At 36.7% G+C, this 27,736-nt stretch overlaps 1 protein-coding gene across 3 annotated transcripts in view; it reads left to right on the forward strand.

Annotated features, from left to right (window-relative positions):
- GRM1 (glutamate metabotropic receptor 1) overlaps positions 1-27,736 on the forward strand; it is a 418,107-nt gene that overhangs the window by 142,708 nt on the left and 247,663 nt on the right. For all 3 annotated transcript variants that reach the window (XM_070796313.1, XM_019966999.2, XM_070796315.1), the window contains exon 3: positions 4,059-4,308. In XM_070796313.1, coding sequence (XP_070652414.1) covers positions 4,059-4,308 — 250 coding nt within the window. The remainder of the gene's footprint in view (positions 1-4,058; positions 4,309-27,736) is intronic.

A 27,736-nucleotide genomic window follows, 5' to 3' on the forward strand; every position in this document is an offset into this window, starting at 1 on the left:
GATTAGTTCCCTGGTAGCTCAGATGGTAAATAATCTGCCTGCAATGTGGGAGACCTGTGTTTGATCCCTGGGTTGGCAAGATCCCCTGGAGAGGGGAATGGCTACCCACTCTAGTATTCTGGCCTGGAGAATTCCATGGACAGAGGAGCCTGGCAGGCTATAATCCATGGGGTTGCAAAGAGTTGGACATGACTGAGCAACTTTCACTTTCAGAGTAATTTCTGGATCGTATAGTAGTTTCATTTTAAAATTATGGAGAACTTCATATTGTTTTCCATAATGGCTGTACCAGTTTGTATCTCTTCCAACAATGGTGACTCCAATGGTAAAAAGTCTGTCTGCAGTGCAGGAGACCCAGGTTCGATCCCTGGATTGGGAAGATCCCATGGAGAAGGGCATGGCAACCCACTCCAGTGTTCTGTCCTGGAGAATTCCATGGACAGAGGAGCCTGGCGGGCTACAGTCCATATGGTCGCAAAGAGCCAGACATGACTGAAGCGACTTAGTATGCATGCACAACAGTGTCCAAGGATTCCTTTTTCTCCATACCCTCGCTAACAAGAGGCACTTTCTTTAGGCAGCTTTTCCTGATTCCTAACCTACAGCATCTCTATTTAATATTTACATTCATGTTTGTCATGTCATTTCTACTAAATAAAAGTACTGCAATGTGATTTTAAGTTTCCCAGAGGTGATTTTCTTCCTCTTTTGTATAGTATTTGTATCTAGTACTATCATCAATGTAACAAGTACACAAGAGGTAATATTTATGAATGTGATATTTAAAATATAAAGATTTATAAATGTGAAAGTTATTATTCTTGGTCTTATATTAGAATTACCTTCATAGAAATACTGGAGAAGGCAATGGCAACCCACTCCAGTACTCTTACCTGGAAATTCCCATGGACGGAGGAGCCTGGTAGGCTGAAGTCCATGGGGTTGTGAAGAGTCAGACACGACTGAGCAAATTTACTTTCACTTTTCACTTTCATGCATTGGAGAAGGATATGGTAACCCACTCCAGCATTCTTGCCTGGAGAATCCCAGGGATGGAGGAGCCTGGTAGGCTGCCGTGTATGGGATTGCACAGAATCAGACATGACTGGAGTGACTTAGCAGTAGCAGCAGCATAGAAATATGCTAGTTTGGAGTCTCAGCCTTCATAAGAGAAATTAGCAGTTTAAATATGATCTATCACATCATATTCAGCTCTCAATCAATTGGTATAATGAATAACTACCCTCCAAATAAGAAAATATGAATAAACAAATTGAAACAAGTATGTCATAGAAGCATTTAAACTATGCCATTTAAAAAAATTATAAAAACATACATGTTTAATTGCTTGTTGCTATTAAGTTGGTCAATGAGAATTCTTTCAAACTGTCCAAAAAATAAAAGAGATACAAGCAGTAACTTAGGAATAAGGCAGACTGTTCCAATTCTAACACAAAAAAGCTTCATGCCTATTGGTGAGCCATTTTACTTGGCCCAATTTCCTTGCTGTAGCCTGAAGAGTTTGGATAGAGTATGTCTAAAGCCTTTACTAGACTGAAAACCAAGAATTTTCTTATTTGAATGCATAGAATATTCTTGCTCATTTAGTCTGCTTGTGTTTTGATAAAAGAGTAAAACCATTTTCTGTGATCGGAGTCCAAAGATAGACCCTAGCAATTGAGTTGCTTCCCTTGTAACACCATTTTATGATGCCTTTTTAGTGCCTTTGGCTGAAAGAGTTGGCTGGTAATGTCTATGTACCTCATAGATTTCTGAACCTGCCTTTATTGTGAGTAAGCGGCATCTGACTTCCTTCCTTGCACCCTCTGCTGCAGACAGATGAGCCATTCACTTGCCAGCTGCAGTCTTCCCCTTATTATCAGTTAGTGCCTCTTGTCTGAGCCATGATATGCTTCCAAAGTCCAGGGAGCTGAGGATTTTGTCATGTGTTCAATCTTCCATTTGGGTTTTACTGGACTGTATGAGGCCACTGAAGGTAGTTAAAAGAAGAGGCAAAAACTTTAATTTGGTAATTTAGTATTATGGAACAGGAAACAAGAACGTTTTCTTTTTAAAAAGACAGGATAATCTTATTAGATTTCAACAATGTCCATGAAAATTTTATAGACATTGAGATTTCAATAGTAAGTTCTTAATGGATAGTATCATTGTTTTAAAGTTCTTTTACTTAACTCTTGCTATATATTGTGCAATAAATGTGATATGTGATATTTACCTTGAAAAAATTTGAAAGCTAATGCCAGACTGTCCACTAAAATTTGAACTACTCTTACCAAAAGTGAATGTATTTGTGCCTTTCCAATAATGAACATCATGAATCTTTGAAATTCTGACAATCTGATAAATAAATAGTATCATGAAAAAATAGCATCTTATTTTAACTGTACTATCTTCATAATTACTGAGATTCAGTGATTTTTTTCATATACTATTACCCACTTTTACTTATTTTGTTTTCATTGCTTATTTATAATTTTTGCCTCTTCATCTACTGGGTTGTTACAACAAATGTAGTTTTACTGTGCATTTAGTGTCTAGAATTATTCTAAATACTAAGACTACATCATTGAATAAATGAATTATGACTTATTCAGAACAAGATGTTCTCATGGAACTAGGGGGAAGAGAAAACTAAATAAGAAAAAATTTCAGGTAATGTACAAAAATTAGAAAAATAAAGGGATATGATCAGCATTAACTGGCAGGTTACTTTGAGCTGAGTACAAAATAAAATATGAGGTTGAAAAAATTGCTGGAGATGGAATGGTAAAATATATGCGCTCTAATGATGAGGACAAAAACAGAGACTGGGATGCTTGATATCCACATTCAGAGATATTAGAAACATTTGTGAATACAAGGTTAAACGTGTGAACATGAAAGTAACTGAGTTACAGGAAATATCACTGGATAGAGGAGGTTGAGAAAACCCAAGACATTTACATGGGTATCAAAATCCCTAAACTTGGAGACAGGCGTGGAGGTACAGAGGAGGTGGGGGCTAAATTCATCCATGAAATAGAGAGATGGGGAGCTGACATGATGTGATACTTGTCTTTTGTGGCATTTTTGTTATTTATTTGTTTCTGCACTAGGTCTTCACTGTTGTGCACAGGCTTTCTCTAGTTACGACCAGCATGGGCTACACTCTAGTTGCGGTGCCTGGGCTTCTCATTGCAGTGGCTTCTCCTGTGAAGCAGGAGCTCTAGGCTTGTGGGCTTCACTAGTTGTGGTGCAGGAGCTTAGTTGTCCAGGGGCATGTGGAATCTTCTGAAATCAGGGATCAAACCTGTGTCCCCTGCATCAGCAGGCAGATCCTTAACCACTGGACCACCAGGGAAGAAGTCCTGATACTTGCTTTATTTCATTGATTTCTATTTCTTACTTTTAAAGTATATTTTATTATAATAATATTGAAACCAAAGCATAAGACCAAATCTCCCATAATTCTTTCACTTTATCAGAGGATATTGATAAAGTGAAAGAATTTTATGATTGATCCCTGTAGCAGCTTTGATTGAGCCTTGTAGCCGGTTTTTATCTGTGTAGTCCAGCCTGGCCAGGTGCTCCATTTGCTTGGCTTACTCACTCTTCATGGAAATGTGGCAGGACTTGCTATCAGCTTGAATGTCTGCTCTTAACCTGGCAGCCAGATGAAGCAAGTCCTCAACTGAACATGTCTCACTGTGCTGGCTGACCTCCTATCCCTATGTGCTGACCTCTCCCATATCGCTAAAATCTGGGACAGCCACTAGTGATGATGGCTGTAAAACAGAACAGCATATTTTATGTCTCAAAACCATTTTCACTGTGGACACCCAAGTTACTAATTTTCTATTTCTTTCAGAGTTGATAGTTTGATTACATTTGATTATTTTCTTTACTCCATCCAGATCTTCCTTCAGTCCCAGTTATATTTTCAAATTACTTGGCAAGTCAGTTCTCTCTGTTCTCTGGGACTAATGAGTCTTTGTTCTAGCTTGTGAGTACTGTCCTTGTCAGGTTGTCTTGAACATCTGCTGATTGTTTCTGGACAGGGAATTATGGGGAGAGCGGAATGGATGCTTTCAAAGAGCTGGCCGCCCAGGAAGGCCTCTGCATCGCCCACTCAGACAAAATCTACAGCAACGCTGGGGAGAAGAGCTTTGACCGACTTCTGCGCAAGCTCCGAGAGCGGCTTCCCAAGGCCAGAGTGGTGGTGTGCTTCTGCGAAGGGATGACTGTCCGGGGCCTCCTGAGCGCCATGCGGCGCCTTGGCGTCGTGGGCGAGTTCTCACTCATCGGAAGGTAAATTTGTATCTCTTTCTCCCTCTCTTTCTCTATCTCTCTCTAACATCCCCCCACACAACTTGCTCTCATTGAACTGGACTCCCTGATTCCAAAACAGTGAGATGTGCTTTGGTCCTGAATCTCACTGAGAGTGAGGCTATTGCCGTTTTCATGATAAAGAAGAGCAGAGCAGAGCAGTGGATGACAAGATGATGAGAGTGTTTCAGAAAAAAGCGGGAAATTGTTGCTGGAATGTTTTGTCGTGGTAAATTGTTCTTTTCATTTGCTTTTGGGCTTCTACCTCTCCTCCTCCCCAAACCGCATGTCTTATATTCCTAAGTATAGATATCTTAACGAGGTCTTGGTGGATAAAGGGTAGTAGTGAAGATGGAAATATATATTCAGGTCTGAAATGTATTAGACTAGCTGAATGCAGGTGTGGACATGCAGCCAAACTCTGGTACTTGGTCATTTAATCTCTTACATATATGGGATGGCCAATAGTGGTGCTGTCAGCATGTGATTTCTGGAATTGCAGGTGGTGGGTTAGTCTGTCTTCTTTCTATACCATGTGTACTTGTGTGTGAATAGATTTTCAATATCATCATATTTTTCATAGGATCTTTGACCTAACAGGTATCTTGTTTAATTTGCCTTCTTCTAATATGAATACATGACAGAACTGATGAATTTTTTCAAGGAACCTACTAAACGTACCAGAACGAAAGCTTCCTCTGATCTCTGACTCTGCTGCTGCTGCTAAGTCGCTTCAGTCGTGTCCGACTCTGTGCGACCCCAGAGACGGCAGCCCACCAGGCTCCCCTGTCCCTGGGATTCTCCAGGCAAGAACACTGGAGTGGGTTGCCATTTCCTTCTCCAATGCATGCAAGTGAAAAGTGAAAGTGAAGTCTCTCAGTCATGTCTGACTCTTAGCGACCCCATGGACTGCAGCCCACCAGGCTCCTCCGTCCATGGGATTTTCCAGGCAAGAGTACTGGAGTGGGGTGCCATCGCATTTTTTCCAGATCTCTTTTTCTCCTCCATCTTCTCTTCTGGCTAAAGTACAATCTTTTCTCACCTGCCAAAGTGCCTTAACCACTCACCCCCTTCTCTAGGAAAGTGGATAGAGTCGTGTGGACACTTACCCAGGACCTTTTCCTTCTGACCTGCCCTTGTAATAATGACTGAAATGCTAGTAAAACCAGGTTTACTGTCATCTGGAGCTAGACGCACAGAGCCCATCAAAGACTTTTGAGTAGAAGGCAGGACAGAAATACAATTAAATGAATAAAGAAACAAAGAAATGATCTAAGAGCTATGAAGTCAAGGTCAAAGTATAATTCAAGATTTAAAAAAATGATTGAATTTGGGTGAAATTGACACACTGCCACAGAGTGTCTTTTTGGCTTTTTTGACATGATGCAGTTGTTTGAAGCTATTTAAGAAAGCATCTCTAAAGAAGATGTGTTTAAAGAAGGAATGTTACTTCCTTTATGAGTGAAAAAGAATGCAAACAGCATTGTTGAAATGTTACGTGGAATAACCATTCTTAATATATGCACAGGACAGATGACAGATAGATATTTAATTTTTTAATTGATTTTTAAAGTGACTGCTTTTATGAAGGGTGCTGGTTTTTAAAAAAATTCTCATGTTTACCATATTCAAAAGAAGAAAAGTCTGTTTTGCTGGATTCATTCCATTTAATATCTCCAAAGAGAAGCTTACAACCTGGATTCTGGAGATCTTGAGCAGAATGTAGCAAATATGTGAGCTTTGGGGGGGTATAAAGACAACCTAGTGATGACTAAATTCTGTACTGAGTAATTGGAGTGTAAAGAGTTCATTCCCTTATCTTATCTCTCTGGGTCTTGCTTACCTGCTAATAATGGAACTGAGTCCATATAGGTATTTCTGAGTCTCACATGTGCTTCCTCCTGATGAGGTCACCTGCCTGGGATATCTACTTCTTTTACTCCTCTCTTTCTCTGCCTCGGGCTCTACTGATGATCCTAAAGATACCGTAATCACAACGAGCACCTGTGCTTCTAAGGACACTTCCTGTACAATAGTCACTGCCAGTAAAGCTTGGAACCCTGGAGATGTCAAAGCTACGGCATGCAGTGCTTTTCTGATTTTCTGGGCTGTATACCATGAGGGTCTATCAAGGTGGCTTTTACTCTCATATATTAGAGAATTTGGTGGAAAACCCATTCTTTGTTCACAGCTCTCTCCCTTCCTTGGGAGAGATATGAATCCAGATATGAGTCCAGAGGGAGCTGAGCTGGCAATAAAGATGAGAAGTAACACTACGGCATACCTAGTTAGCCTTTCCTTCAGAAGCTTGATTCTCCCAATTCCTGTATGATGAATTCTAACCCAAACACTCCCCTCTTTCTCATGCCAATGACATTTGATTAGCTTGGTTCCCTAATTTTTGCAGACATGTCCAGAAGGGTTCTAGTTTAATACCAAGTTGCAACTTCTAGCTACATTTGTAGTGCTGTCAAAAAGATCTCCTTCCCATATAAGGGGCTTTAACTTACCAAATACTAAACTCCTTTGAGGTCAGGAGCCACTATTTAGTTTCTTTCACAATACATGGTCTAGTTCTGGATGCTGCTGATTTCAGAGAAGACATTGTATGGATGGCGATGGGCCTCTTTTAATAGAGATAAAAATAAGTAATCATGGTGTAGACTGCAGCAAGATACATTTAGTTAAGAAAAAAATAACAGAAATTCCTAAATGGAGATTTGTGTTCCTTTGCCTCCCCTTGACTCCTCTTTTCTCTTACATGTCACATCCAACACAGAAAGAAATATTGTTTGTGCTACAGTCAAAACATATATAGACTTTGATGACTTAATACCATTCTTTCCATTACCATCCTAGTCCAAGCCAACATCATCTCTCCCTTGGGTTTTTGTAAAAACCTACTAATTGATCCTTGCCCCTTCCCACATCTATTCTTAAGGCAAAGGGGTCTTCTAAAAATTTAAGTCAGGTAATGTCTTTTAATCTTACATGCTCAGTGCCTGAAAATGGCTTTTCATTTTTCTCATAACAAAGTCCTTGCAATGGCCTTCAAAGTTTATATTCTGTCACCAGGACTGAGTTCTTTATAATGGAATAATAAACCATCATGACAAATAGAATTTTAGAAAGTTCTCAGAGATCTTAAAAATCCTGTATTTAATGAATATATGTAGTAGAAAACCAAAACAAAATATGAGCTAAGAGTTCTAGCTCAGCCACAGAGTAATCCCATGTGATCCTGTCATTTTTTGTCTCTGTCTTTTTTCCTTATAAAAATTAATGACTTGGCTCCAGATCATCTTTAAATATTTTTCAAGTTCTAGAATTTATAATATATTAAGACCATATGACTGAACTATGTTCAAAAATAATGTATTTATAGATTCATTTTTTCTAAAGTTATTCATGAATTTAGATTAATCAGTATGCACTTTTTGCCAGTCACCTTGTAAAAACCTGGAGAATTTATTGAATAGAACTGTTTAGAATTAGTGTCTTAATTTGTGGTCATGGAATGTAGCCAGCATATCCACGTAAAAATCAAACCTTTGACTTTGGACAAATTGGAATAATATTCTTATCAAGTAAGTTAACTAACCATAGTCAAGATAATCATCACACAAAAGAATCATTCTTTCTTAGTTCTTAAAACTACCTCCCTCAAGATGCTTCTCAAATTGTGCAGAGCATATCTATAATTATATTTTAATTGTGATGGTGATGATGATGGTGATGGTGATGATGATAATGGTGATAACATTTGTTTAGGACTTACTGTTTTAAGCACTTGGTATGTGTTCAATGCTCAGTTGCTCAGTCATGTTCGACTCTTTGGGACCCCATGGACTGTAGCCTGCCAGACTCCTCTGTCCATGGAAATTTCCAGGCAAAAATACTGGACTGGGCTGCCATTTCCTTCTCCAGGGTATCTTCTGTGAGCTGAGCATCAGACACACATCTCTTGTGTCTCCTGCATTGGCAAGTGGATTCTTTACCACTGCTCCACCTGGGAAGCCCCTCTAAGCACTTTATATACATAAACTTACTTGGCAAAACAATCTGACAAAATAGATACTGATATCATTTGTTTTAATGTATAGAGATGTAAAGAACTTGTCAAAAAGTGTTGTAGTTGGGATGTGAAACTAGACAATGTAACTACAGAATTCATTCACTAACTTAAACTGTGTGATTGTTTTATGTATGAGATATTAGCTTTTAGTTTTAGTTTTCTTTTTCAGTTTGTTCTCTCTTTTAGATATTTATTTCATTGTTTAGAGCCACCTTATTTGGGAAAATAAACTGAGGTATCTCTGATAAATTATTTTATATTTCTAATTATTTTATTTCTCTCTCAGTGTTAAATGTTTTACATGATATTTCAAAAAGGGGGCCCTTATTTTCAAGCTCATTATCTTTAACCTGAGACTCCACAATATAATTCTCTATTTGCATACCAGTCTTTATCTATGGAACTTGTTATTGTTTAGTCACTAAAAAAATGGCACAAAAAGAGTCAGACATGACTTAGTGACTAAAACACCAAAACAGTCTCTAAATTGTGTTTGACTCTTTTGTGACCCCATGGACTATAGTCTGCCAGGCTCCTCTGTCAATGGGATTTGCCAGGTAAGAATACTAGAGTGGGTTGCCCTTTCTTTCTCCAGGGTATCTTCCCAACCCAGGGATCAAACCCACGTCTCCTGCATTGGTGGGTGGATTCTTTACCACTAAGCCAACAGGGAAGCCCATCTATGGAACTATACCTATGTAAAACCTGATTTGGAGTAAGTAGGTAATAATTCTTTGAAATCCTCTGTTATAATTATAAAATTCTAAAAATTAAGCAAAGATTTGTTCTAATTCCTATATTGTTCTTTTATTTGAAGAAAGTGAAAATAAGCATGGTTTACTTGTGTAAATACATACAAATAGCTACCATTTATTGAAGGTTTGGCATGTACTAAACTAATAATATATGATATCTCCAGTCTTAACAACCTGAAAGGTTGATTTGCAAGATAAAGAAGTTAAACAATTTCCCAAATTACTAAATTAATAAGTTGTTGTTGTTGTTGCTGTTCCATAGCTAATTCATGTCCGACTCTTAGCAGCCCAGTGGACTGCAGTGGACCAGGCTTCCCTGTCCTTCACTGTCTCTTGGCATTTGCTCAAACTCATGTCCATTGAGTTGGTGATGCCATTCAACCATCTAATTATCTGTTACTCCCTACTTCTCCTGCCCTGAATCTTTTCCAGCATCAGGGTCTTTTCCAAAGAGTCAGCTCTTCACATCAGGTGGCCAAAGGACTTGAGCTTCAGCTTCAGCATCAGACATTCCAATGAATATTCAGAGTTGATTTCCTTCACTATTGACTGGTTTGATCTCTTTGCTGTCTAAGGGACTCTCAAGAGTCTTATCCAAAATCAGAATTTTGAAAGCATCAATTCTTTGGCACTCAGCCTTCTTTATGGTCCAATTTTCACACCTGTACATGACTACTGGAAAAACCATATCTTTGACTATATGGATCTTTGTTGGCAAAGTGATGTCTCTGCTTTTTAATACACTGTCTAGGTTGGTCATAGCTTTTCTTTCATGGAGCGATCGATCATCTTTTAACTTGATGGCTACAGACAACGTCTGCAGTGATTTTGGAGCCCAAGAAAATAAAGTCTATCACTGTTACCATTGTTTCCCCATCTTTTTGCTGTGAAATGATGAGAGCAGATGCCATGATCTTCATTTTTTGAATATTGAGTTTTAAGCTAGCTTTTTCACCCTCTTTTTAAAATTTTATCAAGAGGCACTTTAGTTCCTCATCACTTTAAAGAGGTATCATCTATGTGTCTGAGGTTGTTATTTCTCCTGGCAATCTTGATTCCAGTTTGTGAGTCATCCAGCCCAGCATTTTGCATGATGTAATCTGCATATAAGTTAAATAAGCAGGGTGACAATATACAGTCTTGTCATAGTTCTTTCCTAATTTTGAACCAATCCATTTTTCCATGTTCATTTCTAACTGTTGTTTCTTGACCTGCCTACAGGTTTCTCAGGATAAAGTTAAGGTGGTCTGGTATTCCCATCTTTTGAAGAATTTTCCACAGCTTGTGATCCACACAATCAAAGGCTTTAGCATAGGCAATGAAATAAAAATATATGTTTTCTTGGGTTCCTTTGACTTTTCTATGATCTAACTGATGAAAATTTAATCTCTGGTTCCTCTGCCTTTTCTAAATCCAACTTGTACATCTGGAAGTTCTCAGTTCTCACTTACTGCTAAGCCTTGCTTGAAGGATTTTGAGCATTACCTTGTTAGCATGTGAAATGAATGTAACTGTATGGTAATTTGAACATTCTTTGACATTGCCCTTCTTTGGGATTGGAGTAAAAACTGACCTTTTCCAGTCCTGTGACCACTGCTGAAAGAGTTTTCCAAATTTGCTGGCATATTGAGTGCAGCACTTTCACAGCATTATCTTTTAGGATTTGAAATAGATCAGCCAGAATTCCATCGCCTCCACTAGTTTTGTTTATAGTAATGCTTTCTAAGGCCTACTTGACTTCACACTCCAAGATGTCTGGCTCTAGATAAGTGGCCCATGCCATTTGTCTGGGTCATTAAGACCTTTTTTGTATAGTTCTGTGTATTTTTGCCACATCTCTTTTGCTTCTGTTAGGTCCTTGACATTTCTGTCCTTTATTGTGCCCATCACTGCATGAAATATTCCCTGGTATCTCTAATTTTCTTTAAGATATCTCTAGTCTTTCCCATTCTATTGCTTTCCTCTATTTCTTTGCATTGTTCACTTAAGAAGGCTTTATTATCTCTCCTTGCTATTCTTTGGAACTCTGCATTTATTTGGGTATATCTTTCCCTTTCTCCTTTGCCTTTCACTTTTCTTCTTTTTTCAGCTACTTATAAGGCCTCCTCAGACAACCATTTTGCCTTCTTGCATTTCTTTTTCTTGGGGATTGTTTTGGTCACCACCTCCTATACAATGTTATGAACCTCCATCTATAGTTCTTCAGGTACTTTCTTTATCAGATCTAATCCCTTGAATCTATTCATCACCCCCACTGTATAATCATAAAGGATTTGATTAGGTCATATCTGAATAATCTAAGCTGTGATTTTTGTGTTCTGGCAGAAGTTGAGCACATGTCCTTCTACTCCACCATTTTGATCAGGCAAAATTCAAATTACCTACTATACCGTAGCATCATATAGATATACAAATGTCAAATTGTAACCTCATCAATGATGAGAGTCAGAAATGACTGAGTGATTCACACACACACACACATAATGGTAGGAACCAGATTATATATATATATATATATATTTTCCTTATCATGCCAAGTACAATGTTTTGATATGTTCATTGTTTAGGAACTATGTCAGAAGGCTTGGAGTGTCATGGTGAGATAGGATAGCTTCGTGTGTGGTCCTGAGTTCTCTTTCATATTCCAGGATCAGTAAGTTTTACCTAGTGTGGTAAGGCTTGACGTTCTGCAATCAGCCTCTGTTTCTATAATTCGTCTGTAAAGTTGGGTCTAATATTTGCTTACCTCTCAGGTTGTTGTATTTGTCTATTCACAAAATGCTTATTTGTTTTAAAACAAAACTGAGTGTCAGTATTATGTCTGTCAGAGACACAGTCTTTACTGAGGTTGAAGAAGAGATTTCTGGCTTTCATCCTATTCCTAGAGTTGGCATTTCCTTGGCACCTACCCTGGCTTCCTCCTCTTGGGAAGCCCTTCTAGTAGATTTACAGTCTACCTTTTTAGGAGTCTCTGTTTAGATACACTTAGGTATGACATATTTAATTATGTATTTCCTAGGCCCTTCTAGTTAGTGGATTCTGACATCTTATTTCTACACTATAAGTAACAAGCACCCAATAAAGATAATTAGGTCAATAACCTTCCATTTCATCCCTTCTCTCTTGATCAGTCAATTTATAGTATGTGGTCCTTAAATTTAAAGTGCCTGTTCCTTTCTTGGGTCTTCCCTGGTAGCTCAGATTGTAAAGAATCTGTCTGTAATGTGGGAGAGCCTGGTTCGATCCCTGGCTCGGGAGGATCCCCTGAAGAAGGGAGTGCCTACCCATTCCAGTATTCTTGCCTGGAGAGTTCCATGGGCAGAGGAACCTGGTGGGCCACAGTCGATGGGGTCACAAAGCATTGCTCACACTGAGCAACTAATACACTCACACTTTGATCTTTCGCTTCTTTTTCACATCCCTTTCTTATTGGTGTGTACTGTTTTACCTGTCATCTCTCCCACTTTTGTAATCTTCTCATTCACTAGATCCACTTTCTGTTATCTGTCATTAAAGAGAAATCCTCCAAATCCCCAATCTAAAATCTTATCTGTGAAAACACTAACACCACAATGTATGAGGTGAAAGCATAAGAAACAACCTTAGACACATTTTTAAAATATGACTGAAATGGAGCAATTACTTTATCTGGAAAGAAGCCTACAGTTTCATTTTAAAACAAAGGAAATACTTGTTTTTTACAATGTATTTTTTTTACAGTATATTTATTTTTTACAGTGTGTTTTTTACAGTGTATCTTTTTTTCTAGAACCTAAACACATATTTAGAAGAGTGACCTTTATACCCTTGAAACATAAGATGATATACCATGGTATTACGTTCCACACACTTATATTTTTAATGAAAAAATGAGTTACTTTAGATCCCATCTTCCCATTATGAAAAAAATGGGGAAATATCTAAAGTGTGCAGCCTTCAGGCAAAATTGCAAAGGTTATGTGTTTTAAGTAAATGTGGACTTCCAGTGAAGTGTGACATCCCTCAAAATGGATTATAATCCGAAAGTGGCCAAAACTGATGAGCATCTTCTGACGCATAACGGTCACGACTTAAAGATTCATAAGCTGGCCTTTTCTAGGATCCCAAGGGCAGAAAATGATCACTAACCTGCTGACAGACTATCCTTTCCTTGAAACACTCCTTCTCCAAAGGCAGATTAATGGGAGGTTTGTGGAAGATTACACTGTTAGAAAAACACCATGAGAAATGTGTGCTAAGAAAGGAAAAGAGATTTACAGTACTCTGGAGAATAAGCATCATTTGTAGGATACTGACAGTTATTTTGAGCACAGACCTCAACCATGGGAATGCTCAGGATTTCCACAAAATTGGGGGACAGTTAGTAATTATTCACTCTTCCTTTATATCAATGCTTATTTCTGTGTTTCAGATAACACACACCTGAAAACTGAAAGACTCTACTCTCATGGTCTCTATTTGCCTAGAAGATATTAAAAATACTGAAGGAAAGGGTTTCAAGTGCCTTTTGTATCATAAGGCACTGGCTCAAATTTGAATTAATTAAAAAGGATGTCATTAATCATTTGAGGCTGATTGTGTTTGAGGCTGATTGAAGACTACAGGGAATTTATCTTAATACATTTTTGTAGTTTCTGTGACAGTCAATTCTCAATCTGGCTGTACATCAGACTCATCAGGGCCTCTTACAAATATGGATTCTGAAATCTCACCCCACACCATTAGTAGAATTTCTTGGTGAAGACATTTGGATCTTCTTTTTTTCAAAAGGACTCAAGATGAGTTAAATTTCAGAACCACAACTATGTGATGCCTGCATCAGGGTTTTGCACTCAGGTGATGTTAGAAGGTGCTTACTCCTTGGAAGGAAAGTTATGACCAACCTAGACAGCATATTCAAAAGCAGAGACACTACTTTGCCAACCAAGGTTCGTCTAGTCAAGGCTATGGTTTTTCCAGTGGTCGTGTATGGATGTGAGAGTTGGATTGTGAAGAAGGTTGAGCGCTGAAGAATTGATGCTTTTGAACTGTGGTGTTGGAGAAGACTCTTGAGAGTCCCTTGGACTGCAAGGAGATCCAACCAGTCCATTCTGAAGGAGATCAGTCCTGGGTGTTCTTTGGAAGGAATGACGCTAAAGCTGAAACTCCAGTACTTTGGCCACCTGATGCGAAGAGTTGACTCATTGGAAAAGACTGATGCTGGGGGGGATTGGGGGCAGGAGGAGAAGGGGATGACAGAGGATGAGATGGCTGGATGGCATCACTGACTCGATGGACGTGAGTCTGAGTGAAGTCCGGGAGTTGGTGATGGACAGGGAGGCCTGGAGTGCTGCGATTCATGGGGTCGCAAAGAGTCGGACACGACTGAGCGACTGATCTGATCTGATGTTCACTATGAATGAATCACTTACAAGATATATTTGAAAGGGAAGATGAAGTGAAAATTTTAATTCCACTGCCTATCAATCCACCATTTCAGTCCCAGGTGGTTTTTTATTTATTTATTTTTGTATTGTATTTTGCTTTACCTTGAAATTTATTTACTTTCAAAAGTTTCTTTTAAAAGTAAAGATAGATCTGAAAGTAGTATATAATAGTAGTGTTAGTAGTAGTAGTAATAGCAGTAATAGTAACAAATACTCTTTGCAACTCTGCTTATTTCCTGTGTTTCTGTCTCCTCCTGATGCCCATACAGGCCTATTGAACTGCCGCTGAAAACATTGCCATGTCCCAATTCTCAGACTAATCACTATATAGGATAGGAAGCATATAAACATGTGGTAGATTTAACCTCAGCCATCTCCAAGTCTGAGGTTGCCCATAGCAGACCAATGGACTACTATTGTTGAGTACAGCTGATCCTTGAACAACATCGGTTTGACCTGCATAGATTTACTCTTACATGATTATTTTTCCAAGTATTAAATATTACAAGTCCTACATGGTTGATGGTTGATTGAATCTGAAGTTGGGGAGGAAACACAGATATGGAATACTGCTACAGGTATATGTTATAAGTGGATTGACCTACACATTGCTCAGGGGTCAACAGTACTATTCTATGGCATGAATATGCTTCAGTTTGCTTAACCATTCTCCTATTGGTGGGCATTTGGATTATTTTCAATTTTGACTATAATGAATATAGCTCTATTCCCTCTTAATTCTTTTTGTCCTATTATTGTTATACATACTACATATATATATATATAAATTATTAATTTATACAGTTTATATTTATTAAGGAAGCTGATAAAAAAAAAGCAGGGTAAGTATATATTTATAAATTCATTACATTTACCATCCTATGTGCTGTTTCTGATTCTCTACATCTTTTTTCCCTGTGGATAAAATTTTCCATCTGGTATCATTTCCTTGCTCTGATATAAATTTGCTACCACCCACAACTTTTGTGCTGTTATCAATATACTACATTTCTGTATGTATAGGCTCCCGCATTATAATTATATGCATATTATTTTATACAATCACTTTTAAAATCATTTAAGGGTATATAAAAGAAAAGATGTGTTTATACTGTTTTATTTTTATAATTAACTGTATTTACTTGTGCTGTGTGTGTGTGTGTGCGTGTGTGTGCCTGTGTGTGTGAATTTTCATCTGGGGTAACTTGCTTTCAGCCTGAAGAATTTTCTTTAGGATTTTATTTTATTCTTTTGTAAGGTGGCCCTGCTAGAAATAAATTCATTTAGTATTTATTAATCTGAGAATATCTTTATTTCACCTTCATTTTTGAGAAACAATTTTGCTTGAGTCTTGCTTAATAGATTTTTATTTTAGCACTTAAAAAAATTTTTTTTAATTGAAGGATAATTGCTTAACAGAATTTTGTTGTTTTCTGTCAAACTTCAACCTGAATCAGCCATAGGTATACATATATCCCTCCCTTTTGAAGGTTCCCCCCATCTCCCTCAGCACTTTGACTATTTCAACACTTGGACTATGTCATTCAAGTGCCTTCTGGCCACCTTTGGCCAGATCATGAGATCATTTCTTAATTAGCTGAAATTCAACTGCATGTAATGAGTTGTTTTTCTCTTGCCACTTTCAAGATTTTCTTTTTCTTGATTTTCACGGCTTTTACTATGATGTACCTGAGTGTGGATCTTTTTGTATTTATTCTACTTGGAGTTTGATAAAAGGTTTTCAATAAATCTGGGAAGTTTCCAGACAATTTTTCTTTGAATATTTTTTTCTGTTCCATTTCCTTTCTCCACTTCTTTTGGTACTCCTATTATATGTATGCTATAATATACATAGCATACAAAGGGTTTTATATTTCTTTGAGGCTGTGTTCATTTTTAAAAATTCTATTTCCTATCTTTTTGAATTGTATAATTATTGATATATCTTCAGGTTCAACTATTCTTTCTTCTTGAAGTTCAAACCTGCCATTGCGTTCTTCATTTATTGTACTTTTCAACTCTAGAATTTCTTCTTGATTTTTCTACAATGTCTATATTTTTAATGACATTTGGTTAGGCATTTATTTCTTTAAGCATGATTTCCTTAGTTCTTTGAATATATTTATAAAAGATACTTTGAAGGCTTTGTTATAGTTGACATCTGGTCTATTTCCCAGACAGTTTTAGTTGCTTGCTTTTTTAAAGTATGTATGAGTCACATTTCTGTTTTTTTTTTTTTAATATAGCACAAGTATTTTTTTTGCTGTTGTTGAAAACCGCACGTTTTAGGTAATATATTGTAGCAACTCTGCATACTGATTCTCCTATCCCCTCCCTGGAGATTGTTTTTGTTGTTTGTGCTTTTATTTGTCTCGTGCCTTGACTAGACTATTTTAGCGAAGCCTATTTCCCTCAGTGTGAAGTGTTTGATTTTGTTTCTCAGAGGATGCATGTAATCTTGGGTGTGCACATACTCACTTTGGGGTGACAGTGGTTTAATCAAGGTGGTTTAATCATTGACTGTCGCTTTTCCTGGTCTCTCTGTTAAACTGTGTATCTCATTTGTTATTGTACTCAAATTTAGGCTTCATTAATTACTGAGCAATTGCTCTGTTGTTTTAAACAATGTCTGGGAGGTTACCTTCTCCATATTCTGATTCAATTAAATTTGGACATGAGTAATTTTGAGGCTAATCTTTGGTTTGTTCTGAGGAGAGAAGGTGATCAGGTTGTAAATAGGACTGTTTTGGTGTGATAATTCTTCTTACTGGCAAACCCTTAACCATTGTAGCATCCAGCATTGTCACAACCATACCTAAAATGTGTGGTTTTCAACAACAAGAGAACCCTGTCCCACTTTTATTTAATTTTGATAGATAGCAAAATAATTAAGCCTTACCTATTTCAGAGAGTAAAAATAAATAACTTCTCACTGTTCAATTATTCTAGGGATTTTGATACTTACATGAAAGAAATTTGCATTTTTTTCCCTGAGATACTTACCTAGAGCCCTTATTATAGGTATAGTTTATGTCAAGGATGTTCACATATTTGGAAGGATTTGGCTACTTATTTTTTATCTGACATCATTTAGAAACAAGCCTGTTTTAGACATTCCTTTTAGTAATTTTAAAAAAATTAATTATTTTAATTGGAGGTTAATTACTTTACAATATGGTATTGGTTTTGCCATACATCGACATGAATCAGCCATGAGTGTACATGTGTTCCCCATCCTGAACCCCCTCCCACCATTTTTATACTATTTTTTCATAGTAGTAATTTTCTTCCTGCACATGTATATTCCCTAGAAATTACCATAGCAATTCTTCAAAATGAAGATGTAGTTTCAGTGATTTGTGAAAGTACTATACAATAACTAGAGAGTTTGACCTAAAAGGCTTTTGAGTTTGGCATTCCTCGCCAATGAGGAAACAAGCTGGTATATTTTTCCTTCTTTGCTCACCAAATATAGCATATTGTACAGTTATTAAAATTCACTCTAGTCAATGTCCATGGAGATTGCAAGCTTACCTAAATACTCAAGGGAGCTGGAATTGCAAAAATTGTGTCAGAAACAAAGTATAGAAGGGCAACTTGATTGCGTGTTTTGTCAAAGTAGAAGTAGAATATTGAAAATTATGAAATTGATTTATTGACTTTGGTCACTACTGTTGGAAATATTAGAAAATTTTGTACTGATTGATATAAAATTGATCACTTCATTGATCACTCAATGAAGCCTAAAATTTCAAAAGGATACCCTGAGCTCCTTAACTATGTTTCAGGTTGTTAAATTAGAGATGTTTATACTTGTCTCCTAGAGACTTTGTGTTTTGAGTTTTCTGTGTATAAGGAAAGGTGTTGCATAGAGAATGACTTGTGAAGTGCAAATAGTTTTCATCTGTCTAAGATCTTGCTATCCCAAGGCTCAGCTTCAGGAGATCTGCTTCCAAACTCATGCACTTTGCTGTTGCCAGATCTCAAGTTCTTGCTGGCTGTTTGCTTGAGATAATCAGTTTCTTGCCACATGGGCCTCTCCATGGGGAAGCTTACATAACATCTAACTTTTCTAGAGCAAGCCAGCAAGAGAGAAAGAGAACAGGTAGGCATAAGAGTGAAAGTGGGAGAGAAAGAGAGTGAGAGAGAGGAAGTAATGGAAGTCATGGTCTATTTGTAACCTAATTGTGGAAGTGCTATCCCATTACTTTTGCCAAATTCTATTTATTAGAAGCATATCACTAGGTCCAGTGACTCAAGGGAAGGAGAGTGCATAAAAAAGTGAATACCATGGAGAAGGAAATGGCAACCCACTCTAGTGTTCTTGCCTGGAGAATCCCAGGGATGGGGCAGCCTTGTGGGCTGCCGTCTATGGGGTCGCACAGAGTCGGACACGACTAAATGACTTAGCAGCAGCAGCAGTCACATGTAACTACTGAGCTGAATTCTGTTAATGTGATTGAGATGTGCTGTGAGTTAAAATGCACACCAGTTTTTATTTTGTACAGAAAAAAATAAGATATCTCAGTTTTTATATTGATCACATGTTGAAATAATATTTTAGATATATCAATTAATTATGCATGATTAAATTCTCAGCTATTCATTTTAACCTTTTTAAAAATCACTGCAAAAAAAACTTAAAATACTTATATGACTTGCATTTATTGCTTATGTGGTATTTTTGTTTGATATGTGGAATCAGGACAAATCACTAACCTTTTCTTTCAAAGCATTGTTTAAAGAAAGAGTCGAGGCAATTTGTTTTGTAGGAAATGGGTCCCCAACCTCCAAGATCTAATGACTGATTATCTGAGGTGGAGCTGATGTAATAATAATAGAAATAAAGTTCAGAATAAATATAAAAAATAAATAAATAAAATAGGATGCATATAAAACTGCAAAAAAAAAAAAAAGTGACTACCAGAATGCAGGACTATATTAGACAGTAGTACAGTAGTATGAACAGAATCATAGTACTTGCATTTGTCATTCACTCCTTTTTGATAGGAGTTTAGCTTTTAGTCATTTTATGATCTTGATTTTAAAGCCATTATACTAATATGGTTAAAGCAGGATTCACAGTGAAATTTTTTGCAATTACAGCATTAAAGGACATAAGTACCCTCTGCTAGCAGGGCTTCCCAGGTGGTGTAGTTGGTAAAGAATCCACTGGCAAATGTAGGCGATACAAGAGATGCATATTTGATCCCTGGGTTGGGAAGATCTCCAGGAGAAAATGGCAACCCACTCCAGTTTTCTCGCCCAGAAATGGACAGAGAAGCCTGGCAGGCTGTAGTCGCAAAGAATCGGACATGACAGAGCACAAGCACAAGCATGATCCCTCTGTTAGCATTATCACTTGAGTTTGCTGAGATTTTTTGCAGATGGTTATTACTACCTCTACTTTCCCTGTGTCATCCCATTGCAAAGATTTAGGAAGACTTATCATCATTTGTCTCAATTCAGTTCAGTAGCTCAGTTGTGTCTGACTCTTTGCCGCCCCATGGACTGCAGCACGCCAGACATCCCTGTCCATCACCAACTCCCAGAGTTTAATCAAACTCATGTCCACTGAGTTAGTGATGCCATCCAACCATTTCACCCTCTGTCATCCTCTTCTCCTCCTGCCTTCAATCTTCCCCAGCATCAGGGTCTTTTCCAATGAGTCAGTTCTTTGCATCAGGTGGCCAAATTATTGGAGTTTCAGCTTCAAAATCAGTCCTTCCAAAGCATATTCAGGACTGATTTCCATCACCCCAGTTCAAAAGCATCAATTCTTCGGCACTCAGCTTTGTTTATAGTCCAGCTCTCACATCCATATATGACTACTAGAAAGACTATAACTTGGTTAGACAGACCTTTGTTTGCAAAGTAATGTCTCTGCTTTTTAATATGCTTTCTAGGTTGGTCATAACTTTTCTTCCAAAGAACAAGCATCTTTCAATTTCATGACTGCAGTCACCATCCGCAGTGATTTTGGAGCCCCCCAAAATAAAGTCTGTCACTGTTTCCACTGTTTCCCCATCTATTTGCCATAAAGTGATGAGACCAGATGCCAGGATCTTAGTTTTCTGAATGTTGAGTTTTAAGCCAACTTTTTCACTCTCCTCTTTCACTTTCATCAAAAGGCTCTTCAGTTCCTCTTTGCTTTCTGCCATAAGTGTGGTGTCATGTATGAGGTTATTGATATTTCTCCTGGTAATCTTGACTCTAGCTTGTGCTTCATCCAGTCCAGCATTTCTCATGATGTACTCTGCATATAAGTTAAATAAGCACGGTGACAATATACAGCCTTGACGTACTCCTTTTCCTATTTGGAACCAGTCCGTTGTTCCATGTCCAGTTCCAACTGTTGCTTCTTGACCTGCATACAGATTTCTCAGGAGGCAGGTCAGGTGGTATGGTATTCCCATCTCTTTAAGAATTTTCCACAGTTTGTTTTTTTCCACCATTTGTTTGAATATACCTTTATAGGCTTCCCCATGGTCCTAGAGGTAAAGAACTCACCTGTCAAGGCAGGAGAGTTAAAAAATGCAGGTTTGATCCCTGAGTGGGGAAGATTCCCTGGAGGAGGGAATGGGAACTCAATCCAGTATTCTTGCCTGGGAAATCCCATGAACAGAGGAGCCTGGTGAGCTATAGTCCATAGGCTTGCAAAGAATCAGATATGATTGAAGTGACTTAACACACACACACTTGTGTAGATGGTGTTTCTCGATTGGATTTATTATATAGGAGAAACTATATTAAAAGCAGGAACATTTTATTTTATAGAAATTGGTTTGATTTTGTAGGATTTTTGTTTTCAAAATGGTAAATAGTAAAACAGTGCAATACACATAAATACAAATGCAGAATCCATTTCATAAATCTAAAATATTCTCTTCTGCATTGAGCTAAGTGAGGTCTTATTCTTGAAAGGATTGGGTTAGCCAGTTGAAATAAAGGAAAATTTGGGGGAAAAAAGGAAAGAAAATATCCTCTTTTAGTTCATTGGAAAAACACTTTTAATCACAAATTTTCAAGTCTTTATGCACAATTCTCATGATAAGGAAAATAACATGTGAATGGTATACCCTCTTAGTGAGATGAGAAAGACCTAATGTATTTTCTAAATATGATATGGCTTATATTGAACCTTGAAAATATGCTGTTATATTTCAAAGAACATAATGTAACACTTGGTTTATGTACACCTATATGTTATAATAGCATTATGGCCATAGGAAAGCATCTAACCCTCCTTCTTCACTTGTAGAAGGGAGACAAATATTGCTACTATATAGTACTTATCTCATAAGATATTTTGTTGATTAAGTGATAACCTATAAACATGTTAAGGATAGGGTCTTTTTTTCACTCACTGTTGAATCCCTAGTACCCCTATAACAATGCCTGGAACTCAGACGGTATTCATTACATACTTGGTATTAAACCAATATGTCCACTTTAGTACCTGACACACAGTGAACAGCCAATAAATATTGACAGTAGTGATTATCTATCCAACTATAAAATACATTTTTCTAAAGTCAATGAGGATGTTTTAAGTCAAAATAGTCAAGCAGAAGTTGCAGAACCACCTGTCAGGAACTGGAAGAGATTGCTCTGTTAGAAAGATTTGTTGGTCTACATGATTTTATGTTGTAACTGCTTTTTTAGAATTGATGAATTGATATGCTTACCTCCCTTTTGAGCATTACAGAACATAGTTACAATTTTACTGTCTCCCCATGCTCTTCTCTGGTCAAATTAGGGTGAAAAAATTAGTACAAAAGACTCAGAGACCCTGATTTACTAAAATTTGGTTTAGTTCAGTTTGATCTATCTCCTCTAGAATCAACAGCTCAATAATACTTGAAAGGGAAAAATTTATATATATTTCTCTTCAAGATAAATTAAATATTATAATTCTTTTACGTCTTTTAAGCAACAAGGAAATTGTATGTGATATATACTAAAAGAATTCATTCAATAAATTCTTCAAAAAGATAATTAAATCTTTAATGAACTTATTTTTCTAAATTGAACAGTAAATTATGTCAAATAATTACTCTAAAAAGATAGCTTTTGACCAGCCGTGACAAGAGTCAGAAACACTTGGATTCTAACCCCAGCCTCGCTATTTACTGCTAAGAGAACTTGAGAAGGTTTGTACATAGAGCTGTTACATACAGCTATTGCAACTTTGAAAGGAGGTAATAGATTTTAAACACTTAACAGAATCTCCCTACATTATCATTAAACCAATACATGTTAGCTAAAAAATTTAGTCATATTACTAAATGGACACAGTCTGAGCATTCTTTTCTTCTTGAAGAATTAAATATTTGGCTTCAAGTCTGTTGTTATTTTCCTAATGCAACACCAGGAGAGGAAGCAACAAAGTGAGTGAGCCTTCTTTCCTAGACCTTTAGACCACTGTTCCAACGTATGATTTCCTAAGCCCAGACCAGAGGAGTAACAAGAAGCGACATGTATTCCCATTGTGACTTTCTCTGACAACTCACGGCAGGCCAGAATAAAAGAGGACGGAGTAGGCTGAGCCATTTTTTTAATCTTAAAAATTTTAGATTCTCTTCATTTTCTTTTCTGCTTGATGTATTCTTAAAATAGTTTGTGCAAGCTAAATTTCATCTTTTTCTTCTAGGATACTATTAATACGTATTTTTAAAATCTGGTTTTCCTTTATTTTCTATGAAATTGTAAGACACACACACACATATATATATAAACGTGAAAATATATATTCTCACAGGTTTTATGTTCCTAGATTTCTGTTTTGGAATGTTTGTATTACATTAAGATCTGATACTGACATATTTGCAACTGTTCTAAGCTAGGATAACTTATGAGTGACATTTTGATATCATGAATTTCATTTTCTCAGTTATTTTTTACATGGCATCTTTGCCTTCATTGAATTTTTACCACAGATATGATCATTAATTGTATTTTTGCAGTTTCAGCTTGGTCATTTGTAGTCCTTGCCTTGAAAAATACATTTAAAACAGAGTTAGGGTCCAGAAAAATGAAATGACATAGTCATAGTCTCTGACTATGACTTCTCATAGTCATATAAGTTCTGTGCTTTATAGGTCTACAGATTATAATTGATTCTTATAATTAGCCAACATAATTCTTTTTGTATATTATTTTGATAAACTATTTATGTATTACTTTGTTAAACTTTACTTTTTTAGAACAGTTTTACTGTTGTAGAACAAATTTACAGAAAAGTTGCTGAGATAGTACAGCTAATTCCCATAAACCCAATTTCCTTTATTAATATCTTATGTTGATATATTTTGTTATATTTATATCTCTTACTAAAATCTATACTTTATTCAGGTTTTCTTAGTTTTTACCTAATATCTATTTTCTCTTCTAGGATTCCACATTACATTTAGCTGTCGTGTCTCCTTAAGCTCCTCTTGGCTGTGACAGTTTCTCAGATTTTCCTAATCTATAATGACCTTGACAATTTTGGGGAGTAGTTTGTAGAATGTTTTATAACTAAGACTTGTCTGATCTTTTTCTCTTATAATTTGACTGGAGTTACAGGTCCCATTTTCATCATATCGTATCAAGGGTAAATGCTATCAACCTTTCTTGTCACTGTTTATGTTAACTTTGATCATCTACATTTTGTGTATTTTGGGAACACGTGTACACCCGTGGTGGATTCATGTTGATGTATGGCAGAACCAATACAATAGTGTAAAGTAATTAGCCTCCAATTAAAATAAAAAAATAAAAAGAAAAAAAATCAAGTTGCTCATTAAGGCCATTTTCATTAGGATACCAAGTGTTATGCAGACACTGTATTGATGTATTTGTGTTGGGAATGTCTGGTCTAAACCAGCTTTCCCACTGTTTCATCTTGTGCACCATCGCCTGGCACAGCTTAAGGTGAAGTTGAGAAAGGGGTAGGCCTCTTATTTTAACTCAAAGGCATTAGCCCACCCAAGGAAGGATTCTAATCTGGGCTGAAGATAGAGGAGTGAAAGTAGGGGTTGAATATGATGACTTGGAAGTGGGTCTTATAAGAAATAGACAGTGGTCAGAGCCCAGACACATAGACTCTTAGCAATCTGTCTTCAGATAGAAAACAGTGTGTGCGTGCGTGCTAAATTGGTTCAGTCATGTCTGACTCTTTGCAACCCTTTAGACTGTAGCCTGCTGTAGGCTGTTCTGTCCAAGGGATTCTCCATGCAAGAATACTGGAGTGGGTTGTCATGCCCTCCTCCAGGGGATCTTCCAGATTCAGGGATTGAACCTGCATCTCTTACGTCTCCTGCATTGGCAAGTGGGTTTTTACTACTAGCGCCACCTGGGAAGCCCAGGAAATAGGGTACCCAATTGCAAACCACTGGAGAGTCTCAATTATAAAAATTGGGAGCATAAAATATACTGAAGAAAATAAAATCAGCACTCTTGTGTGCACATGCTTTCTCAGGACTAACACTGGGACTTCAATTTGGACTGATTTTAGACTCCCCTGTCAGAATTGCACTAGTTGCTCTGGTCAGGAAAAGGCTTGGTTGGACTTGCAGAGAGATGGTTTGGGTGACCTCAGCTAAACATTTGGAGGAGGACTGGGCTGACTTTAATATAGCATCAAGAAATCGAGCACTCCGATCATTCATTTACATGAAATAAAATTGAAGGACAAGGTGCCAATAGTTCAAATTGTAGAGAGTAAGTAGCTTGTCCAGAATGAGAACTCAGAATCCTCATTTTTTTCCTGCTCTTTATTCCTTTATAGTTTAAGTTTTTATAAATCTCTCTAAAATGATTATTACATTTTTGTGTTATTTCTTTAAGTAATATTTATTTTATCCAGATATTCTAACTAATTTTTTTCACATAACAGTATCAAATCATTTAAGGGCTTTACTGGATTTTTATTACTTCTACATCAAGCACCAGATTTTGAATTACATATTGGTCTATTTTCACTGTTGATGAAAGGGCAAAGCTATGCTTCAGTCTATTTCTGTTGACTGCACAGGAGAAAAAAATACTCTTAATTGATTCTCAATCATAGGGTGTCCTTACAGAATTATCTTGTAAAACAGAAAAACATTTTTTCTTGCCTTTACACACAAAGAAAATTAGATCTTAGAGACCTTGGGGGAATAAATATGAAATGCATATTGTGTGAGGTAATATCAGTTGATAGCATTCCTTTCTACTCTATCTTAAGAAAAAACTAACATTTTTCGTTTTGTTTTTGTCCTATAGGTTTTATAACTTTATTAAGGTTTACTTTTAAAAATCAAAATAGCATCTGAATGTCATAAATTTAAACTTTATTAAAATTAATTTCTTCATAGACCTTTACTAGTTTTTTATGATTTATTCTTTCCAGACCATAGCCTGTTTTCTATTTTTAAGCACACAGAATTTTAGCTACCAAACGATCTAGGAAACTTGAAGCAAAACTGACTCGAGTAAAAATTCACTTTCAAGAAATGTTATGAATAGTAGATATTTCTTTTTTTTTTTTTTCGTTTTATTTTTAGTTTTTTCTTCCAGTTTTATTGATATATAATGACACAGCACTGTACAAATTTAAGGCATACAGCGTAATGGTTTGACTTACATACATCATGAAACGACTGCCACAATAAGTCTGGTGAATATCTATCATCTTACACACAAAATTATAGAAAAAGACAAAACAGTTTTTGTTGTGGTAAGAATTCTTAAAATTTCCTCTTTTAACAACTTTCGTATGTAACAACATAATTGCATTAATCATGCTGTACATTATATTTCTAGTACTGATTTGTCTTATAACTGAAAGTTTGTCCTTTTGACCACCTTCATCCAAATACCCTTGCCTGCAGCCCCTACTTCTGAAATGAAAGTGAAAGTGTTAGCTGCTCAGCAGTATACAACTCTGCGACTCCATGGACTGTCACCCACCAGGCTACTCTGTCCAAGGGACTTCCCAGGCAAGAATACTGGAGTGAGTAGATATTTCTAATTAGCTCTTGTTATAATGGCAGAACATATGTAATACTGGTCAAACTAGAAAAAAATCTCAATATGATAACACACATAAAATCCATAGGGTATGGAATGTAAAATTATAATAAAACATCTGCTAAGGAACATTTAAGCGAAGAAAAGGATGACTGTATTGACATTATTTTAGCTGCCTATCAAGGATAATTTGCAATAACACACCTCTAGTACACAAATAGATGTGTAGCACATGCATTTCAACAAGAGATTTCAGTGAATACAAAATTAGCTTAGAAAGAGACTAGAAAACTTGAAATGTTCACACATAACTTGCCACCTCTTAAAGAAAAAACAACAAAACAAAATCCACAAGCTCTTTAAAGAGTAATGGTGAGAAATGATGCGTCTGAGGCACTGAATAATGAAGTCTTTGTGATAGCTTCAGTTCACCAAACAGAATATGTCTTCTGTCCTCACTCTAAGTTGTGAACATGTCCAAGATCATAACAAGATCAAGAAGCAGAACCAGTAACTGCCAGTTTTCAAGTGAAAAAGGAAAAAGAAAAAAGGGGAATGTGTATCCAGTACAAGTTCACTCTGCCGTGATTACTATTGTATTCCCAGTTTGTCTGTAGTGCTTAGTATATAATAGCCACTTATATTTTTGTTGACTGACTTCTAAAGAAAAGGTATCAGTAGAGATCAGAATAATAGCAAACTATTAGAAATTCATAGATTGATTAAAAATGTCACTATAGCTCAAGCTGCCAGTTTCTCTCTTTTCCAGAATCAATAGCAAGAAGAGTAGTTTTTCTCCTTGCCCCTCCTTTGTCAAATGTGCTTTGAACTGAATGTTCATAGTAGGTGGTGGGTAAATATGGGTCAGAATGGTTGGCAATAATAATCAATTTGAAATAATTTTTGAATAGAAGTTATTTATTAAGTAAATATAGAAGGAAATAATACAGTTTATAAGAGTAAATAAGAGATTGTTCTTTACATAAAGGGAGGGTAGGATGAATTGGGAGATTAGGTTTGACATAAGTACACTCCCATGTGTAAAATAGATAGCTGTGCGCCTGCTCTGTGATGACCTAGATGGATGGGGTGGGGGTGGAGGGAGGGAGGTCCAAGAAGGAAGGACTATTTATACACATATAGTTGATTCACTTCAT

This window comes from Bos indicus, chromosome 9 (assembly GCF_029378745.1).
Source record: "Bos indicus isolate NIAB-ARS_2022 breed Sahiwal x Tharparkar chromosome 9, NIAB-ARS_B.indTharparkar_mat_pri_1.0, whole genome shotgun sequence".
Lineage (NCBI taxonomy): Eukaryota > Metazoa > Chordata > Mammalia > Artiodactyla > Bovidae > Bos > Bos indicus.